The 17,016-nt window shown below is 39.5% G+C and overlaps 2 protein-coding genes across 11 annotated transcripts; both read right to left on the bottom strand.

The window, feature by feature from the left end:
• Positions 1-2: 2 nt before the first annotated feature.
• smtna (smoothelin a) lies at positions 3-5,033 on the bottom strand. Its single transcript, XM_089020077.1, is given in 9 exon segments — positions 3-2,231; positions 2,334-2,485; positions 2,558-2,646; positions 2,649-2,671; positions 3,476-3,506; positions 3,612-3,743; positions 4,278-4,353; positions 4,511-4,629; positions 4,916-5,033. Coding segments are annotated over 8 exon segments (747 nt in total). The 5' UTR covers positions 4,607-4,629; positions 4,916-5,033; the 3' UTR covers positions 3-2,083.
• On the bottom strand, positions 4,660-13,618 carry slc35e4 (solute carrier family 35 member E4). Of its 10 annotated transcripts, XR_016118228.1 has the most exons (7): positions 13,348-13,618; positions 11,478-12,088; positions 9,879-10,301; positions 7,167-7,238; positions 6,007-6,096; positions 4,916-5,022; positions 4,660-4,689 (listed from the first exon to the last, which is right to left on the bottom strand). XR_016118228.1 is itself a non-coding variant. In XM_089020065.1 (5 exons), exons 2-5 carry the CDS (start codon positions 12,067-12,069, stop codon positions 6,074-6,076), a joined length of 1,110 nt encoding a protein of 369 aa, XP_088876191.1. In that variant the 5' UTR covers positions 12,070-12,088; positions 13,348-13,618; the 3' UTR covers positions 5,590-6,073. The 10 variants fall into 10 exon arrangements, 2 of the variants coding, with proteins under 2 accessions (XP_088876191.1, XP_088876189.1); XR_016118229.1 differs by lacking the exon at positions 4,660-4,689 and having other exon boundaries at positions 4,945-5,033; XR_016118227.1 differs by lacking the exons at positions 4,660-4,689; positions 4,916-5,022 and adding an exon at positions 5,590-5,920.
• Positions 13,619-17,016: the final 3,398 nt, after the last annotated feature.

The following is a 17,016-nucleotide window of genomic DNA, read 5'->3' as shown; positions in this document are numbered from 1 at the left end:
TTTTGTCATTACAGTGACACCTCGGTTTACCAACCCCTTGGCTTACAAACTTTTCGGTTTACGAACATTAAATTGATGAAACTTTTACCTTGGCATACACACTTTTTTCTTACACGGAGCTGCCTCAATGAGTGATGTGTCATTCGCGAACGAGCCCGTTCTTCTACCAACAAAATGGCAGCCGACTGTTTTTGTCCTCTATTCCCCGCCCCCAGTCTTCGGTTAAAGCCACATGATTGGTCAAGAACGTAGCAGCGAGGGGGGTGGTTTAAACATTAAAGAGACAAGCAGACAACAGTGAGAGTTTCAACTTTGATAGTTCAAAGGCAGAGTGTAGACTGCAAGGTTAAACTATCCCATCAATCAGGCTCAACAAACAACCCGCACAAGCCATCTGTACACAAAGCTATCCACCCAGCTAAACAGAACACAATTGATGAGGAACTAGGTAAAATTATCGCAGAGAAAGCACCGACAAGGGATCATTCCTCAAGATGGTGAAAGAAGGTTACGTTCCTCATCAAGTGTTAAATGCTGAGGAAACCGGCCACTCCATTCCATCAAGCAATCAACGACCATCACAAAGGTAAATAAAACGACTTTATCATACAGTACAGTTTATTTCTTTAATTATAATACCGTAGCACATTTATTATACATAAAATAAGGTATACTTTGTGTAGTTTTAAGGCTTTGAAAATTAGAAAGTAGAAAATTATGTTTTATGGGGACCTGGGAACGGATTATTCTCATTTTAATGGTTTCCTATGGTAAATTAATTTTTGGGAGACACACTTTTTGCTTTACACACTGTCTGGGAATCAAGTTCGAAGCCAAGGTATCACTGTAGTTCAAAATCAGTGAGGTCGCCCCAAGAACCAATAATCAAATACAGTTGCTAATTCGTTTTGATAAAGTAAAAATATTTAACGTTAGTTAACTTATTCACTGCCATTCACAAATTCCATCCAATCCCTATAATTATTTTCTTTTGGATCAATCTGTCACGGATCATCACATGAATAAAAAGGACTGCTTTAAAAAAAACCTTGTATATGAAAATGTCATTCCAAACTGCATTTTATTATTTGTAAAAGCAGACTGCACTCAGACAGTGCGCATGTACCTGATCAAGTATCCATTAATGATCACATACCAAAAGCTATGCCTTCCATATCTTCACAGAAAGCCAAGTTGTCTATTTTACTTTGTGCTATGCTAATTGTCCAGCCACCCAAATGAAACTTAAAGGACAACCGACGCCTCGGACAAGTTGTGTCCATAATTTGTAAAATCACTTCAAATGACTTGTACTGAGTGTATTTAACAAAGATTCCAGGGCATATAGCTATATTTTACGTTTTAAGATTCACACTGAATATTCAGGAAGTCTTGTTTTGGAGTTGGTGACGATTCCAGACGTGACGTGACATCAGGAACGCCCCTGACAGAGAAAGCGACACAATGCATTTTGGGTACTTTGTTTGGTCTGAAAACTTCGTGTTAATGGCGCAATTAGAAGGAAAACACATAAATAACGCGATGGTGAATCGTTTTGTGTTGCATCAAGACTACTATTCGATACTAGTTGACACAAATTCCCAGCAGACAAATCAGCCCATTTCCAACGGAGCTTGGGCGCCATCTTGTGCATTTTCTGGGTGCTACATTGCTGTCATTGACGGCTCGAATTGATATGGGAGGACTCCTTTAATCGATTGCAAACATTTATGCTTTCCTCTTCAGAACTATTTGAATCATATTCATAACTGGATGAGTAACAAGAAAGCATCTTCGAATCTGAAGCCATTGTTTTGATTCTAGAGCAAGGCAAGACGTCCTGGAGTGACGTCACGAACAAGGGGGCGGGACCTTCTGAAACTCGCCATTTCAGAGGTCATTTTGAAGTAGTTTTGGGACACTTAAGTAATTTTTATTGCTGTTTTGCATTTGACTAAAAATATCTGCATGCGTGTTTTGGCTATTTTAGATGCTCGAAAACGTTTTTCTGATGTCAGTTAGGAAAGAAAAAAATGGTGTCGGTTGTCCTTTAAATGCTAAGGTCCAACCACCCAGACCAAGCTTAATCCCTCTTTTTGGTTTTAACCAAGCCTTTTTCAACCAGGCAGCGGTAAAACTCCTGGATGTACGTATAAATGCACTTCCAGTCAGGCTCCTTCATCCGAACCAAGTCTTCGGGGTCCAGGAGTGGGGGACAACCGGCCAGCCTCCTGCAGACATTGAAGCGACATCAGACTTGTAACGTCAGAGTGTGCAAAAAAAAAAAGCAAGATGTACATTCAGGAAACACGGTGACATGAAGCAGGGCTTACTCCGCGGTACTGAATGCCAGCTGGAAGTTGTCCTTGGCTTTGTTAGGGTTCAGGGTGGAATACTCAAAAGCTTCAGGGAAGAAGCGATGCACCAACGCGCAAAAAGCGATTCCATCTTTCCAGCTGGAGGAAAAGTTGTGGATGTCCACTCCCTGAAAGAGTGCAGACATTAATGTTGACAAAAGACAAGCAGATCAGTGAGTGCACAGTGAGGCCGCGATGACCTCATATGGCTCCGTTTTGGCCTTGCACCAGTCCAGAAGCATCTGTTTGACGTTTTTAGCTGAGGGGGCTGCACAGGGGAGGGCTTTAGGGCGGCTTGAGCAGGACTGGCTTTACTGAGGAGTACACATCTAATTAGACAGCAAATAGAGACGCTCCCCAACATAGAACGAGATATGTTCCGAACGGATGTTCGTAAGGTGAATTCGTTCGTAAGTTGCTTAAGTGTTATATTTTGTATGGAATGTATGTTTAAGGCTTGTATAAGAAACCTGTATTGGTACTAGAGCTCTTGAGGCAATCAGGCAATATATGTATGCGGTGCATTACCTTTAATGTTCTATCCCTGGCTCTGATTGCCTTAATAGCTCTAGTATCACCTCATTAGCATTACTAAGCATACATGGTATGGTAAAAAATACATCAAATATATCTAATACATCTAATATTTACACCCTCAAATTGTAGCCTCTCTGCAAAATGATGTTATTTGCCAAATAATCTCCACTGTATTTTTTGGGTCGGAAAATTGTATTTTTTGAGAGAAGGATAATTATAAAACAATTGTGGCTACTGTTTTCCTTCAAACAGAAACCTCCTTCATATTTCTGGTGCATCAAGTAATTCGCTGCTCACCTGCACAAAAATATCTCGTGACTAAAGTGTCCTTGAGAGTTTTGAAAGGCGCTTTGAAATTAAATGTATTATTATTATTATTATTATTATTATTCCCATGTGATTTATTTATGCATTTATATATATATTTTTTTAGTTATGTATTTATCCATCTACGTATTTATTTACCAGACCTCAATTAATGGCCAAAAGTGTTTCAAGTAAATCCCTTTTTATGCTCGAAAAGAAAAACAATAGCATGCCAACTAATCATGTGTGATTTTATATGCAAAATAAATTCTTACCCGCCTGCTGTCATGGAGTAGGCCGGTCGACCTAATGGGGAACAAAAAAAAAAAAAAAAAAGCATAGAATATGGTGAATATTGCAAAACTGTCAATACAGTAATATCAGGAGTAAATCTTAGAAGATATGAGTCACTGTTTGTTGTAGGCTGCTGATTGGCGGGTGCTTTCGCCGTGCCCAGGACTGCGCTCCCTGGCAAGGGTTCTTTGCTCAGGCCCTGCTGCTTCAAGTCCCGCTGACGGGACACTCGCTCCTGTTCCCGTTTGTCTGACAAAAGAATTGTCGATGTTGAATCATGTTTGTCATTCGTGCCACGAAGAAGGATTTTTCATCCATTCTCAAATGTTTTTGAATAGTTTCCAGGTAAGTGCTTAATGAAAATAATGACGCACACAGCATCGTAACAAAACAAAAAAAACAAAGCGCGTCTGACTCTTATAAAAGACATCTGAATGATTCCCAAGACCTCTGTGATGACGGATGGAAAGCTAGAAAGATATATAGATAACTACACTTTTTTTGAATTAGGATCAAAAAGAAAGAAATTAAAACATGCATTTCATATTTACTTGTTTTGTCTTTGGGAAACATTTAAATGTGACACACCAAAACAGACTGAAGGAAGGCCCAAACACTTTTTATCATTAATAATAATAATAAATTTAATTTCCAAGCGGCTTTCAAAACTCTCAAGGACACTTTACAGTCGCTGGATTTTTTTTTTTGTGTGCGGGTGAGCAGCGGCAGCCATTTGCACCAGCGTTTTTCACACCTGTGGACATCTCCCAGATTGGAACTCACCTCGTTTCTTCTTCAGCAGGTCCCTCAACGCAGCACGGATGAGTCGCCTCTCTTCAAACTCTCCAGCATTATCCAACTTGGGGGGGTAAACACTATTTTAATCCAAAGGTATGTTTCGAGTGTAGCTAGTTCTTAATGAATTTCTCCCAAACAACAGTATAAACATTGAAAATGCAAACTAACATATTCCTGATCAAAAATACACACAAAGCACATTTAACACATGAGCTCACCATCTTGTTGAGGACATCTTCATCATCAATCGCAGCAAGCTGCTCGCTGCTGACGCTCACAGTTGCTCCGTTTTCATGTTGAGGCGTCGACTCCATCACCGAGGCTTACAAGTCTTCTTCTAAAGTGTGAAAGAAATGGCACGGAGATACAAGTCGGACATTCCCAGCATCCAGTGTGCCTGTAATGTTAGGACAAAGAATGTAAACTGAGAGGAAACGCGCAGAAGTGCCTCTCAGCGTCACTGCAGTGCTGGCCCCAGTGTTTGGAAAAACACGTACAAATATAGTAATGGAACAGGGAGAGCGCAGGCATCAGATAAGGCAGTGAAAGGAAAGCCCTAATAAAGCAACGCGTGCCGGAATAATAGCATTGGAGCATAACAATTCCACACGGGATGCTCTTACCTGTTGTTGAGGTCTTCTTTGGATGACTTTCAGTCATCGCTTCCTTCTCACTTGAGCATTTCTCGTCAACGAGATGCATATTGGGGAAAGATCCTGCTTCCATTTCTCTGGAAAAAAACTGTCACAAATGCGTCCAAATCCAAATGGTGACGGAATATGAAAAACTGGGAGGGAGGGCAGTTTAATCCAGAGAGAGCTAGAGCCAGGTCGGGTCACCCTTGATGCTCAATGGCCATGATTTTTTTTTTCTCAAACAGATAAATGGTTAAAAAAAGAAATAAATGGACGTTAAGATTACTATTTCATGAATACAATAAACACATTCTCAAAGATTACATTGAATAAGCCTGAAACCCCTAAAACCCTAAGCCTTTAACAGCTAAAAATGAAAACCTCTACCCCAAACCTCTAAGCCGTGTAATATTCAGCGCAAGTCTTAAAACATAAAATATAGCTGGATGTCATGAAATCTTTGTAAAATATGCTCAGTAGAAGTCATTTGAAGTGATTTTACAAATTATGGACACAATTTGTCCGGAGGCGTCGGTTGTCCTTTAAAACAATAGTAAACACTGCATGCAAACCTAAATAAATTACAAAATATATATAAATAGGGGGGTGCCATTTGGTCTCACATTCACGATTGCAATGAAGAAGTTATGCAATTCAAATGTAAATTCTTGTACCGGTCCGTTTATTTTGAACGACAAAACAGCAGTTTGTTTGCCAAGACACATTTGCCTCCACACAAAATGCGATACTCTCAAAGAATGCCTCAATAAGGCAGCATACATTCGGAACTCGGGCGACCAATCGTATCATATCATATATAATCAAACAAGTACATCCCATCAGCAGCTATGTATTGAACAATTTGCTTGTAACACGTCACTGCCAAACCAAACCATCCAGGCATCTGAATATTTCCCCATTGTTGGACGATTAAAGGCTTTCTGATTCTGATCTTCAACGGATGAGCCCCATACATATAGGAGACAGTTGATTCTAAAAAAATTAATAAGTGAAACTCATCTTTTTGTAGTTTCTATAAACAACTTTGAGAACACTTTTCTCAGAAATCCAATTCTGACCTTTGATTTCCAATGAAGCTGCATTCAACAGCAATATAAGGGCCCGTCCTTCGTTGCACTGAGCACTTTACAGGTACATCAAGTGAACTTCTGAAAACATTACAGAAAAGCAACATCATAAAAGTGCAGAATCATTACAATCGGCACAAAAAAAAAAACACCTCAACCAAGACAAAAGCACAAAAAAAATCTAATGATTGTCAGATAAGTTGACACACCCAGATTTGATGGCAGCTCCAAATTCTGGAACGTCTAGTGTAAAAAAAAACATTACCCCTACTTCAAAATGGCTTACTTCTTCCAATTAAAAGCTAAACTAGTTTGATTCCTCTCAATGTGAATTTAACACTTTTTAAACTTACCTAACAACTTTATAAACATACTTTAATTATTGTGAGCTGCGGTTGACAACAGCTCCTTCACGAGTGTGCCCCTATGCGCAAGCAATAAAAGTAATTGATGTAATATTCAAATTTAGAGGTTGAATTTTTCATTGTAAATAATAGTGAAATAACACAAAATAAATTAAGTCTGTGTAGACTCTCAGTCGTACTGGAGTGGTCCATCGATGAAAAGTTTTATTCAACCGTCATCTTTACTTCTTTTTAAGTGTCGGACGTTTCGCTCCTAATCCAAAGAGCTTCGTCAGCGAACTAAAGTTGTGCTGGTAACTCTAGCCCTATATCTATCCATAATGGACAGAAGTGGCTGTACCTAATGAACAAAGGTGGTACAGCCACCGCTGTCCATTAGTGATATACATAGGGCCAGAGTTGCCAGCAAAATTTTAGTTCGCTGATGAAGCTCTTCGGATGAGAAGCGAAATGGCCGACACCTTCAAATAAAGTACAGATGACAGCTGAAGAAACCTTTTCATCTGCAAAATAAATACATAAATAAATATTTCACTCTAGTTTAGAATCTGTAAAAAAATATGAGTTTCACTTTTTTGGATTGAGTGACAGAAATGAATTGTATTTCCATCCCAACAATTGGCTTTGCCATCCCTCTGGCGTGAAACCAGTTTGACAACGGAGTGCGATGAAAACGCTTCAACAAAAGTTAATGTTGAGCTTGCACGTACAACCATATACAGCACAGACATACACGTTTACATGTAAAGGAGAAGGAAATCTCCGCCATCGTCCTTGGGCCTTTACCTCCATGGAAGTCGCAGTCCGCTGCGTGCCCGACAACAAACATTGGTAATATCGCTAAACCAGAGACTGCTCCTATTGACGAATAAATACATAAATATTTTTAATAGGCAAAAAAAAAATGTAAGTAAACCATATTTAAAGAGGCAAAGTCCAACAGAGGTTCCGTTTTAAAGCTGTGTGTCAGAATATGACGCACGTCTTTTATAGTCAAAGTGACATTGGCTGGGATTCAAGATGGATGCCGCTCTGGAATTGCCATTAAACACATGAATTGGGCTGCCAAAATCATAGCTCCCGCATATCTTAACAATTAAAAAAAAAACAAAAAATGGTGTAACAGTTCCATCTTACTCAGTGCTGCTTCAAACGTCAATGTATTCTTTACAGTAGGGATGTAACGACACCGCCATGATACAGTTTTATCTCACTACCAATAGTTATTATATTAATTGACAAATTCTGGGGAGTTTGGTGAAATACAATATATAAAAAAATTGATTGACCAACTGAATGAATAAATGAATCTTGACTGAGATGTATTTTTTTTGCCTGTAGAACAGATTTATAGGAGTAATAACCATTGCAGTATGTTGTAACATACTTTTGTCCAAGTGAGCACTAATAAGACCGGATTTTCTCTTTGGACTGTTAAATTGTGTGTGTGTGTGTGTGTTTGGGATGGGGGGGGGGTCTATACAAAACACAAAATACAATCGCTGAGTTCAAAATTAGACACATTGTTCATATTGCACATGGTAACTAACAAACCTTAATGTACATGGCCATTATCGTTACATCCCGATATCACAGTGCAATTTCGGTGACGTGTTATGTAACCGTGAAAGTTTTCCAAACAGCCTAAATGTGCTTACATGCTTTTTAATATCCCACTTGTGGGCCAGGTCAAAGTGCAATTCAAACAACGGGGCTATGTACAGGAGTGCTCATTCTGCTGGATTTAAAAATGTAAAAAATAAATAAAACAAAGACCACCGCTTCTGGTTTCCATGGGACAGTAGAATTGGCACAATGAGGATGATGGTCGAGGACAGAAATCCACCACTAATTCAGATCGTTTTGGGGGAGGCGGGGGGCACATTGGTGATTCACTGGGAAAATCTTGCAACTGCATTGCATCGTACGTTATTAGAGACGATTCTACATAAAGTGAAACATGTTGCTTTTATCCAAATTGGACTAGTTGGATGCAAACTTCAATGCACGTCACCAACACAGAGTTGGGACATAATCAAGGCAAATTACAATATATGATCAAAAAACCCATTTAGCTTACTTATGAAAGCTTTTTGACTTTTTCATCATAAATAAATTAAATTACTTTAGGCACTTGTTCAATATCATAATAATATGGTTCACATCCATATTGTATGGTATGTTTTTTTCCAATATTGTGCATACCCTATTACAAACCTATGTGTCTCATCTGATCAATAAAATCAATTGAGAACTTGGGTGATCAATTTTAAATCAAGATCAAGTTTAAAATTAAAGGCAAATGTTTAAACTACTTTCAGTCGGACTGTCCCTACGCCCTGAAATGGTGAGGGATTCCTGTGCCATGGAACATCATCGTCAGTGAGGATCACTTTATAAGGCTGGCCACTCTCGACTAATTCAAGGGGAAATTCAAAATTGAGAGTACGTTCCATTCGGGCCCCACTTGTCGAAAGCACGGCATTTGGCACAACATTGCGTTTGTGGGAAATGAATGAAGCAGAAAAACTGTAAAGTGGCCTTGAGAGTTTAGAAAGGTGCTTAGAAATGAAATGGATTTAAAAAAACAAAAAAAAACACCCGTTTGTACCCATCTCACAGGTCAGCCATTTTGCCTGCCACTCGCCATCGCCTGAAAACAACTATGGGCTCACCTTTCGAATGTCACATGACCAAACCCAGATAACAGATGAGGCATGATTGCCATTTTCAGCCAAGCATGCTGCTCAACCCATAACAAGTTTTATTGAAATGCCATGTTTTGACAAGTGGGGTGAACGGAACATATTTTTTGTCAAGATTAGATATATATACTTTTTTTTACTTGAGTTCCACCATTTTAACTCATTCACTGCCCATCACGAATTTATTCGGGAATTGGAAATATGATGTACAGCACCATTCTCGAATTTCTTCGGGTGGTTTTTTCTTTTTTGAGTGATAATAAAGTGCTAGCCATGGCCTTTGGCAATGTTTATTTCTTTACACAAGCGGGCAGCATTTCCCTTTTGTCCTTGTTAGCGCTTTATTCCAGCTTCAGCTGTTGTTAAAGTGCAATATAAACCAATATCTATGTATTACATTGTATTTTGGACAGCCGCCCTCATTTCAAAATCATATAACTCCAGACCCATATAATTTAGGAATTCACTTATTTTTTCTGATGAAAGAAGAATGTCTACATTTTCTTATGCTGCATTTAATGTTTCTGTCATCCTAAAATAATGTTTCTGTCATCCTAAAACTAAATATTCTGTGTGTCCTGGAATTCGAGTAACAATGACAAAAACCCTTGCACTGGAGTGGACATATTTTTATAAATGAAATTTATGATTTTTATCATTACTATTATTGCACATGTCTGGCAGTGAACGAGTTAATCAGAACTCCCCGTAGTTCAGGTAGTCTTACACTCCTTATCCTGCTCTGTTCTTTGCCGGCGGTACCTCATTTCAGCGGCATCCATTTTGTTCTCACCTCGCGAGTCCGCCATTTTGACTCTGCGCGTGTCCATGTAGCTGCCGATGAACTCGGAGTTCTGATAGATGAGCATTCCGGACAGAGTGAGGGCGATGCCGGCGCAGCTCAGCGACGAAATCTCGCTGCCGAAGAGCAGCTGAGAGAGCAGGAGGTTGCCCACAACGTTCAGGTTGCCCAGGATGTGAAGGGTGACGGCTGACGTGAGCGTGATGACGCAACTGCTGGCTAGGTTGTACAGGACCGAACCGAGGCAGCTGAGCAGGATAAAGACCCAAAGGCGCTGGTCGTAGTGCATTGGTGACTCCAGTTGGGCCCAATTCTCCAACGTCAGGGCCGCCACGGCCAAGATGAGGAAGCTGGGGATGGACATCAGGTAGAGCAGGAACACAGAGTTGATCTTCTCCTCCTGAAGGAGAATGCCTGATGGGAGGGTAAAGCGAAGTAAAGGTTTAACCATGTTACAGGCACGAATCTAATCTTGTTGAAAAAAGAAAAAAAACTACTGAAGTTTAGCCTGTGGCAAAAAAACTTGAGATGAATTGGAACATTGGTTCCATTTAGTGAGTGAACGATCAATGCGCATGACTTTAATTCCACAGAGGAATGTGTCCCAGTTCAACCACTTTGCTGCTGGAACTTCTTTAAAGGACAACCGACACCATTTTTTTTGTTTCCTAACTGACATCAGAAAAACGTTTTATAGCATCTAAAATACCCAAAACATGCAGGCTGATATTTTTAGTCACATGCAAAACACCAATAAGAATGAGTTAAAGTGATCCAAAACTACTTCAAAATGACCCCGAAAATGGCGAGTTTCAGAAGGTCCCGCCCCCTTGTTCGTGACATCACACCAGTACGTCTTGCCTTGCTTGAGAATCAAAACAATGGCTTCAGATTCGGAGAAGATGCTTTCTTGTTACTCATCCAGTTATGTATATGATTCAAATTGTTCTGAAGAGCATAAATGTTTGCAATCGATTAAAGAAGTACTTCCATATCAATTGAGCCGTCAGGACTCCAATGTAGCATCCCAGAAAATGCACAAGATGGCGCCCAAACTTCATTGGAAATGGGCTGATTTGTCTGCTGGGAATGTGTGTCAACTAGTATCAAATAGTAGTCTTGGTGCAACACACAACGATTCACCATTGCGTTATTTATGTGTTTTCCGTCTAATTTCGCCATCAACGCGGATGAACACAAAGTTTTCAGACCAAACAAAGTACCCAAAATGCATTGTGGTGCTTTCTCTGTCAGGGGCGTTCCTGACGTGACATCACGTCAGGAATCGTCATCAACTCCAAAACAAGACTTCCTGAATATTCAGCGCGAGTCTTAAAATGTAAAATATAGCTATATGCGGTGGAATCTTTGGAAAATACGCTCAGTCTTAGTCATTTGAAGTGATTTTACAAATTATGGACGCAACTTGACCAGTGGTGTCGGTTGTCCTTCAAGGCTAAATATTATCCCAAAAATTAGCCGATAAATGCTTCGCAAGCCATATTAGAGAAAGCACTAGCCATATCCAATCGCTTTCTGCGCCGGAATAGCTTGAAAAAAAAAACAAAAAAAAGATCAAGTACAACTTACTCTGTTGAATGGACTTGACGCCCCGAAACATGGTGGCAGCGATGACATACAAGCAGCCCGTCTGGTCATACTGGACCTCCCCCATGATACTAAAAGAGGCTCCCAGGCAGATGGGCATCATGGCCGTGTACTTGAGGATGTGATGTTGCTTGCCCAGGATCAACGTGGAGATCGCCAGAGTGAAGAGCGGTGTGGTGGTGTAGATCATTTGAGCGAAGGACAGTTGCACATAGTTCAGACCCATGTTGCCGAAGGCGATGCTGGCGCAAAATGTAAGACTCAGCAAGAAGACTTTACATTTCGCCTCAGGGGTCAAGTCCTGCACCACCGCTCCCGTGTGGCTGATCACTCGCAGTTTGATCAAGCCGTAGTCCACCACGATGGCTGTCAGCATGTGCAGAGCGGACAACAGTAGGGGGTACCTGAAGTTGTACACGGCAAAGATCCATTTGTTGAGGCTGGAGATGGTGGTGCCGGTCACGAGCCAAACAACGATTGCAGAGAGCAAATGGAACATCTCTGCAGGGGGTCTCCTATTGCATCCCGGTTGCGTGCTTGCATCGTACTTGGAGAAGCCATCGGCGTGGATCATGATGGGGTCATGGTGCTCGCTGTTGAGGAAGTGTCCAACAGCACATTAATGGGAACTGAGAATGAAAAACTGAACGCTTTGTTTGATGTTAACATTTTAACAATTCACTAATTGAAATATATTTGCTCCGAGCAACGAGTGCGCCAGACGCAGAAGAGGGTTATGTCCACCTTGTTTGTGACATTCAATCCTGCATTTGTACATCACTGCAATGACTGACAGATGCCTAATGGCTCTTCCTCTGGCCCTGGTCATACTAGATGCAAAACGTTTGAGGGCCACCATAGGATTCAATGCCAAATTTAAAATGTTCTGGCAGTAATAAAAATGGCACCACCAATTTGTTCAACAACATAGGGTACACAATGGCAAATTAATATGTTCTGACAGTAATTGAAATGTCACACGCCCATTTGTTCAAGAATAATTCGTGGTGCTCCATCCATATTACAGTATTTATATTTGTTACACTCAGGGAGGCAAGGATGAGGTATTAAGACAATTGTTTTTTTTAATTAGTTTTAGAAAAAATTACAATGCTGAAATTGCTAAATCTGACAGCGAGGGTACAGAAAGTGCTTAAGAATGAATGACTGTCTTTGTGGTGTCATATTTGTTGGTGTTTTTTTTTGTTCCGTCTGACTTAAAGATGGTGCCGCGAGAGTGGCTGCCTTTCCAGCAGCTCATGTATTTTGTGTTTATACTTTCATAACTTTGCTGCTGTGAAATGTAAATTTCTCCACTGCGAGACTCAAAGGCAAATCCAAACCACTCCAGTCCCTCTTCCGCCTCTGTCCACGTGGTTCTATTTTGATGACATAGTTGTAGCGAAAACGACCTGCTGGGGAACAAATAAACTGCGGTACATCGCTAAAAAAAACTAAAACAAAAACACGAGAATCTCAGAAGAAACGTCACGCTAGGGTTTTTAATTTGCTTCCCGACCTAACTAAACTCCTTGCGACACAAGACTCAGCGGGAAAAAATGTAGATGACGTAATGGTTGAATGAATATAGAAATGCCAAAGCAGACGCGCCATGATTCACCGTAAAATTAACTACAGTGTATCTACAAGTCTACTGTCATAAAGGTTTCGAGACATTTTCCTGAATATTTAAAGCAGATCAATACATACTCTTGTGCGCCAACTAGCTATTTAGTGAATCCTTTCAGGCCGCCGTTTCGAATGACCGTGTTTCGATAAAGCTTCGCGTTCAACCCAAAATATGTATGTTGAGGACAGCAGAAGTTTTTTTAATACAGCTTTAAACGCTTACCTTATTTGACCTTTTCAAAGAGCCAGTTTCCCCCTCGTGTTGTTCGTGTTGTCATGCTAACGTTCGTTCGTGGCTCACTAGCAATGTATCAAAAACCTGTTAGCCTTACAACGTTGAGACGTCGACAGCACGACGAACCCGTCGCATTTGCCTCAAATTAGACAAGAAATACATAAAAACAAACAAGCTCGTCGGGTTGTCCTTCGCCGACGCATTGAAAGTGTCTGGTTGTCAACATCGAAACCTCGCCGCAACAAGGCGGTCTCAAAAAACGTCAACTGCATAGCGTGTTTGTTTAATTAAAGGGCCAGAGCACCATTTTGAAGCCATGCGTGTACAGAAGTCATTTGAAGGCCAAAAGGCAAACCCCGACACGACATGGCCCCTCTGCGTCATTTTGTAGCAAACATTTAAAAAAAAATCTAAATTATGAAAAAAACATACACATACGTATATAGATCATTTGATTTTTTTGTTGCTGATATATGAACATTAATCATTTAATGTAGGACAGGTTCCTAACGTAAATCCACATCACACGATGCATCTGGGAATCAACACGCCAAACAAAATTCAGTTAACCAGTTTTTCAGTGATCTGACTTAACGTCCACCACACCTATTTTGAAATCAATTTACCCGTTGACAAACATTTGTTTTCTTAGTACCAGGCAATCTCTATTACTTGACATTTTCATTTCAAATGACAGTGAAAACTGATGTCCTTGATCCACTGGTGAAGAGACGCTTTAATCCTCTCTTTCATTTGGAACTGCTTCGTATAAAAAAGAGGGTATAGAAAGTGCTTAAGAATGAATGACTCTCTGTGTCTGTGTCGTAATGTTATTTGTTATTTAGTTTTTTATTGTTCTTTTGACTACTTTCATTCATTTCATAACTTTGCTGCTGTGAAATGTAAATTTCTCCGCTGCGAGACTAATAAAGGCAAATCCAAATCCAAAACGGCGTTAGAGTCCAGAAGATAAACATGGTTAAAAGCATCTATATCAATCCATTTGTCTTGGACAAAGGAGAGACAAGGGTTTGTTTTGTGATGTAATGTGGAAAGTAAATTGGATAATTTTAGTATCCCAACAACCCTTGTTTAGAATAACTTTGTTCATTTTCACATTTTAAAAATTGCAAATAACATCTTTGTTCAGCTATCTATGCCAGCGAGCTTCAGTGACAGGTTGAACAATTTTTACATTACAAAGTTTTTACATTAGATGGCAAAAAGCACAATTAACAAGTATGACCAACTAAATATGAATTCACACTAAGACTATTTGCAAACTGAAACAGTCTTTTTTTAGTTGACTATACAGCACTCTTTTTTATGGTGTGATGGAAAATTATTTTAAATGTGCCTTGGCTCAAGTAAATGTTTTGAAATGGCACAATGTCATCGTTACACCCAAATGAAAAACTACTGTAAAATTATTACAAATGGAATTCAAAGGCTTAGGTGTTTGGTTTCAAACATTAATTCCCATCCAAATGCAGCAATTTATATGTATTAACACACTCACTGACCACCGTATTAGTTCTGCCAGGACAATCATTCAGTACGTACAAACGTAATATTTAGAATTTTATTTTCAATACATTTTATATAACATGTCTTGCCCACAGCCTCCACCCTTTATACTAACCTACTCCACTGCAGTTCTGGAATTCGATACAAAGCCACTCCCTAATTACCATAGACAATTATTATAACTGAACTTTCTAGATTGGCCTTTTACTTGCATTCAGTTTTTAGGTACAGTACAGTACTGTAATCTGTCATGTTGCACAGAAAAGGAAAATAGTCCTAGCAAAAAAAAAAAGATATAAACTTCCAATTCTATATAATCAAATACCTAAACTGGAAAAAAAGATGATTTTTAAGCGTATTACATCAAAGCTTGTATAAAATATGGCCACTTTTAACGCTGGCAGCAGCGAATACCGGCAAGCATGGACAGTAAACACTCCTATCCCAGTGTCGTGGTGTTTTTATTTGATCTCGAAAAGAAAAAAAGTTAACATTTTCAAGGTCGTCGGGCACAAATGGTGAGTTCACATGTCCTACTCACAGTTATTTGAAAGACCTTTACACCAATTTTTAAAGGACAACCGACACCATTTTTTTGTTTCCTAACTGACATCAGAAAAACGTTTTATAGCATCTAAAATACCCCAAAAAACACGCAGGCTGATATTTTTAGTCAAATGAAAAACACCAATAAAAATGCCTTAAAGTGTCCCAAAAGTACTACAAAACGACCTGAGATGGCGAGTTTCAGAAGGTCCCGCCCCTTTGTTCGTGACGTCACGCCAGGACGTCTTGCCTTGCTCGAGAATCAAAACAATGGATTCAGATTCGGAAAAGATGCTTTCTTGTTACTCATCCAGTTATGCATATGATTCAAATAGTTCTGAAGAGGAAATCATAAATGTTTACAATTTCAAATAGTAGTCTTGGTGCAACACACGATTCACCATGGCGTTATTTATGCGTTTTCCTTCTAATTTTGCCCTCAACACGGATCAACGCGAAGTTTTCAGACCAAACAAAGTACCCAAAATGCATTGTGTGTCGCTTTCTCGGTCAGGGGCGTTCCAGACGTGACATCACGTCAGGCATCGTCATCAACTCGAAAACAAGATTTGCTCAATATTCGGTGCAAGTCTTAAAACGTCAAATATAGCTATATGCAGTGGAATCTTTGTAAAATACGCTCAGTCAAAGTCATTTCAAGTGATTTTACAAATTACGGACACAACTTGTCCGGAGGCGTCGGTTGTCCTTTAAATAGTCGCTCAAGTCAAGCCCCCCCCAAGAAATAAAATAAAATAAAAAACATGCATAGCTACATGTTGTGTGGCAAAAGCTTGGTATTCGGATAACTCGGATGTAAACATCACTGTTGTGCTTTATCGGAACAACACACATCATAAGCTAACCAAAAATTTCCTGATATTTTACAGTATTTTCTTGATATAATATTAAACAGTCGAGTCAAATAAATATGAAACCCTTTCACAGTAATTTTGAACGACACCATTCTACTTCTACTCTATTTTTTCCAAAAGGCAAGCAAAAGTCTACCAGCGACTTATACATGTGAAGAATAAACATATGATGTTAACTGTCCATTCTGAAGCAGAGCTCATGGCCTTCGGTACTTTTGCTATTCAGATAGCAACATTTATCATTAATAAATAGGATGTTTATATATAAAGAAATTGGCATTCAGAATACAGGATACATTTTTTTCGTGCGGCTTAAAAGCACATTTTGCTGCCTGAGCCTATTAATTTTTTGAAAAGTAGAGTTCACTTATTGCAGACATCTCTAAATGGCAATTACATGGCACAAAGCACTCTTAGAATTTTCATTTTGTTTGTCTCAGCCAAACTCCCCGTTATCGCGAAAACATAATTAAAAAATCTCTTCAAATCTTCTACTTAGTCTACTTTTTAAAAGTCAGATTTCATACATTTCATGTCATTGATGCAGAATAGTCAAACACAACACTATCATGGTTAAAAAGTTTCATTTTGCTCCTTGACATCAGGGCCAATTTGGGGTGAATGAAGTCAAAGTGCTTGTTAGCTGATTATAGAGGAAGAAAAATGTAACTTTTGGCGGACAGGATGCGTCATAAGATGTCCTTGAGAC

This window comes from Hippocampus bargibanti, linkage group LG18 (genome assembly GCF_051943395.1).
Source record: "Hippocampus bargibanti isolate YZ-2025 linkage group LG18, ASM5194339v1, whole genome shotgun sequence".
NCBI classification, from domain to species: domain Eukaryota; kingdom Metazoa; phylum Chordata; class Actinopteri; order Syngnathiformes; family Syngnathidae; genus Hippocampus; species Hippocampus bargibanti.
The sequence above is the reverse complement of the archived record's forward strand: the minus strand, read 5'-3'. Positions and strand labels throughout refer to the sequence as shown.

Bases quoted from the DNA above. Each gene is read 5' to 3' on its own strand.
- slc35e4 (XM_089020063.1), bottom strand. From the start codon at position 12,069: ATGATCCACGCCGATGGCTTCTCCAAGTACGATGCAAGCACGCAACCG. The intron at 10,302-11,477 runs GTAAGTTGTACT...CCCTCCCATCAG, and splicing joins CGTCAAGTCCATTCAACAGA to GCATTCTCCTTCAGGAGGAG. The intron at 7,239-9,878 runs GTGAGAACAAAA...ATTCGTCAATAG, and splicing joins CAAAATGGCGGACTCGCGAG to GAGCAGTCTCTGGTTTAGCG.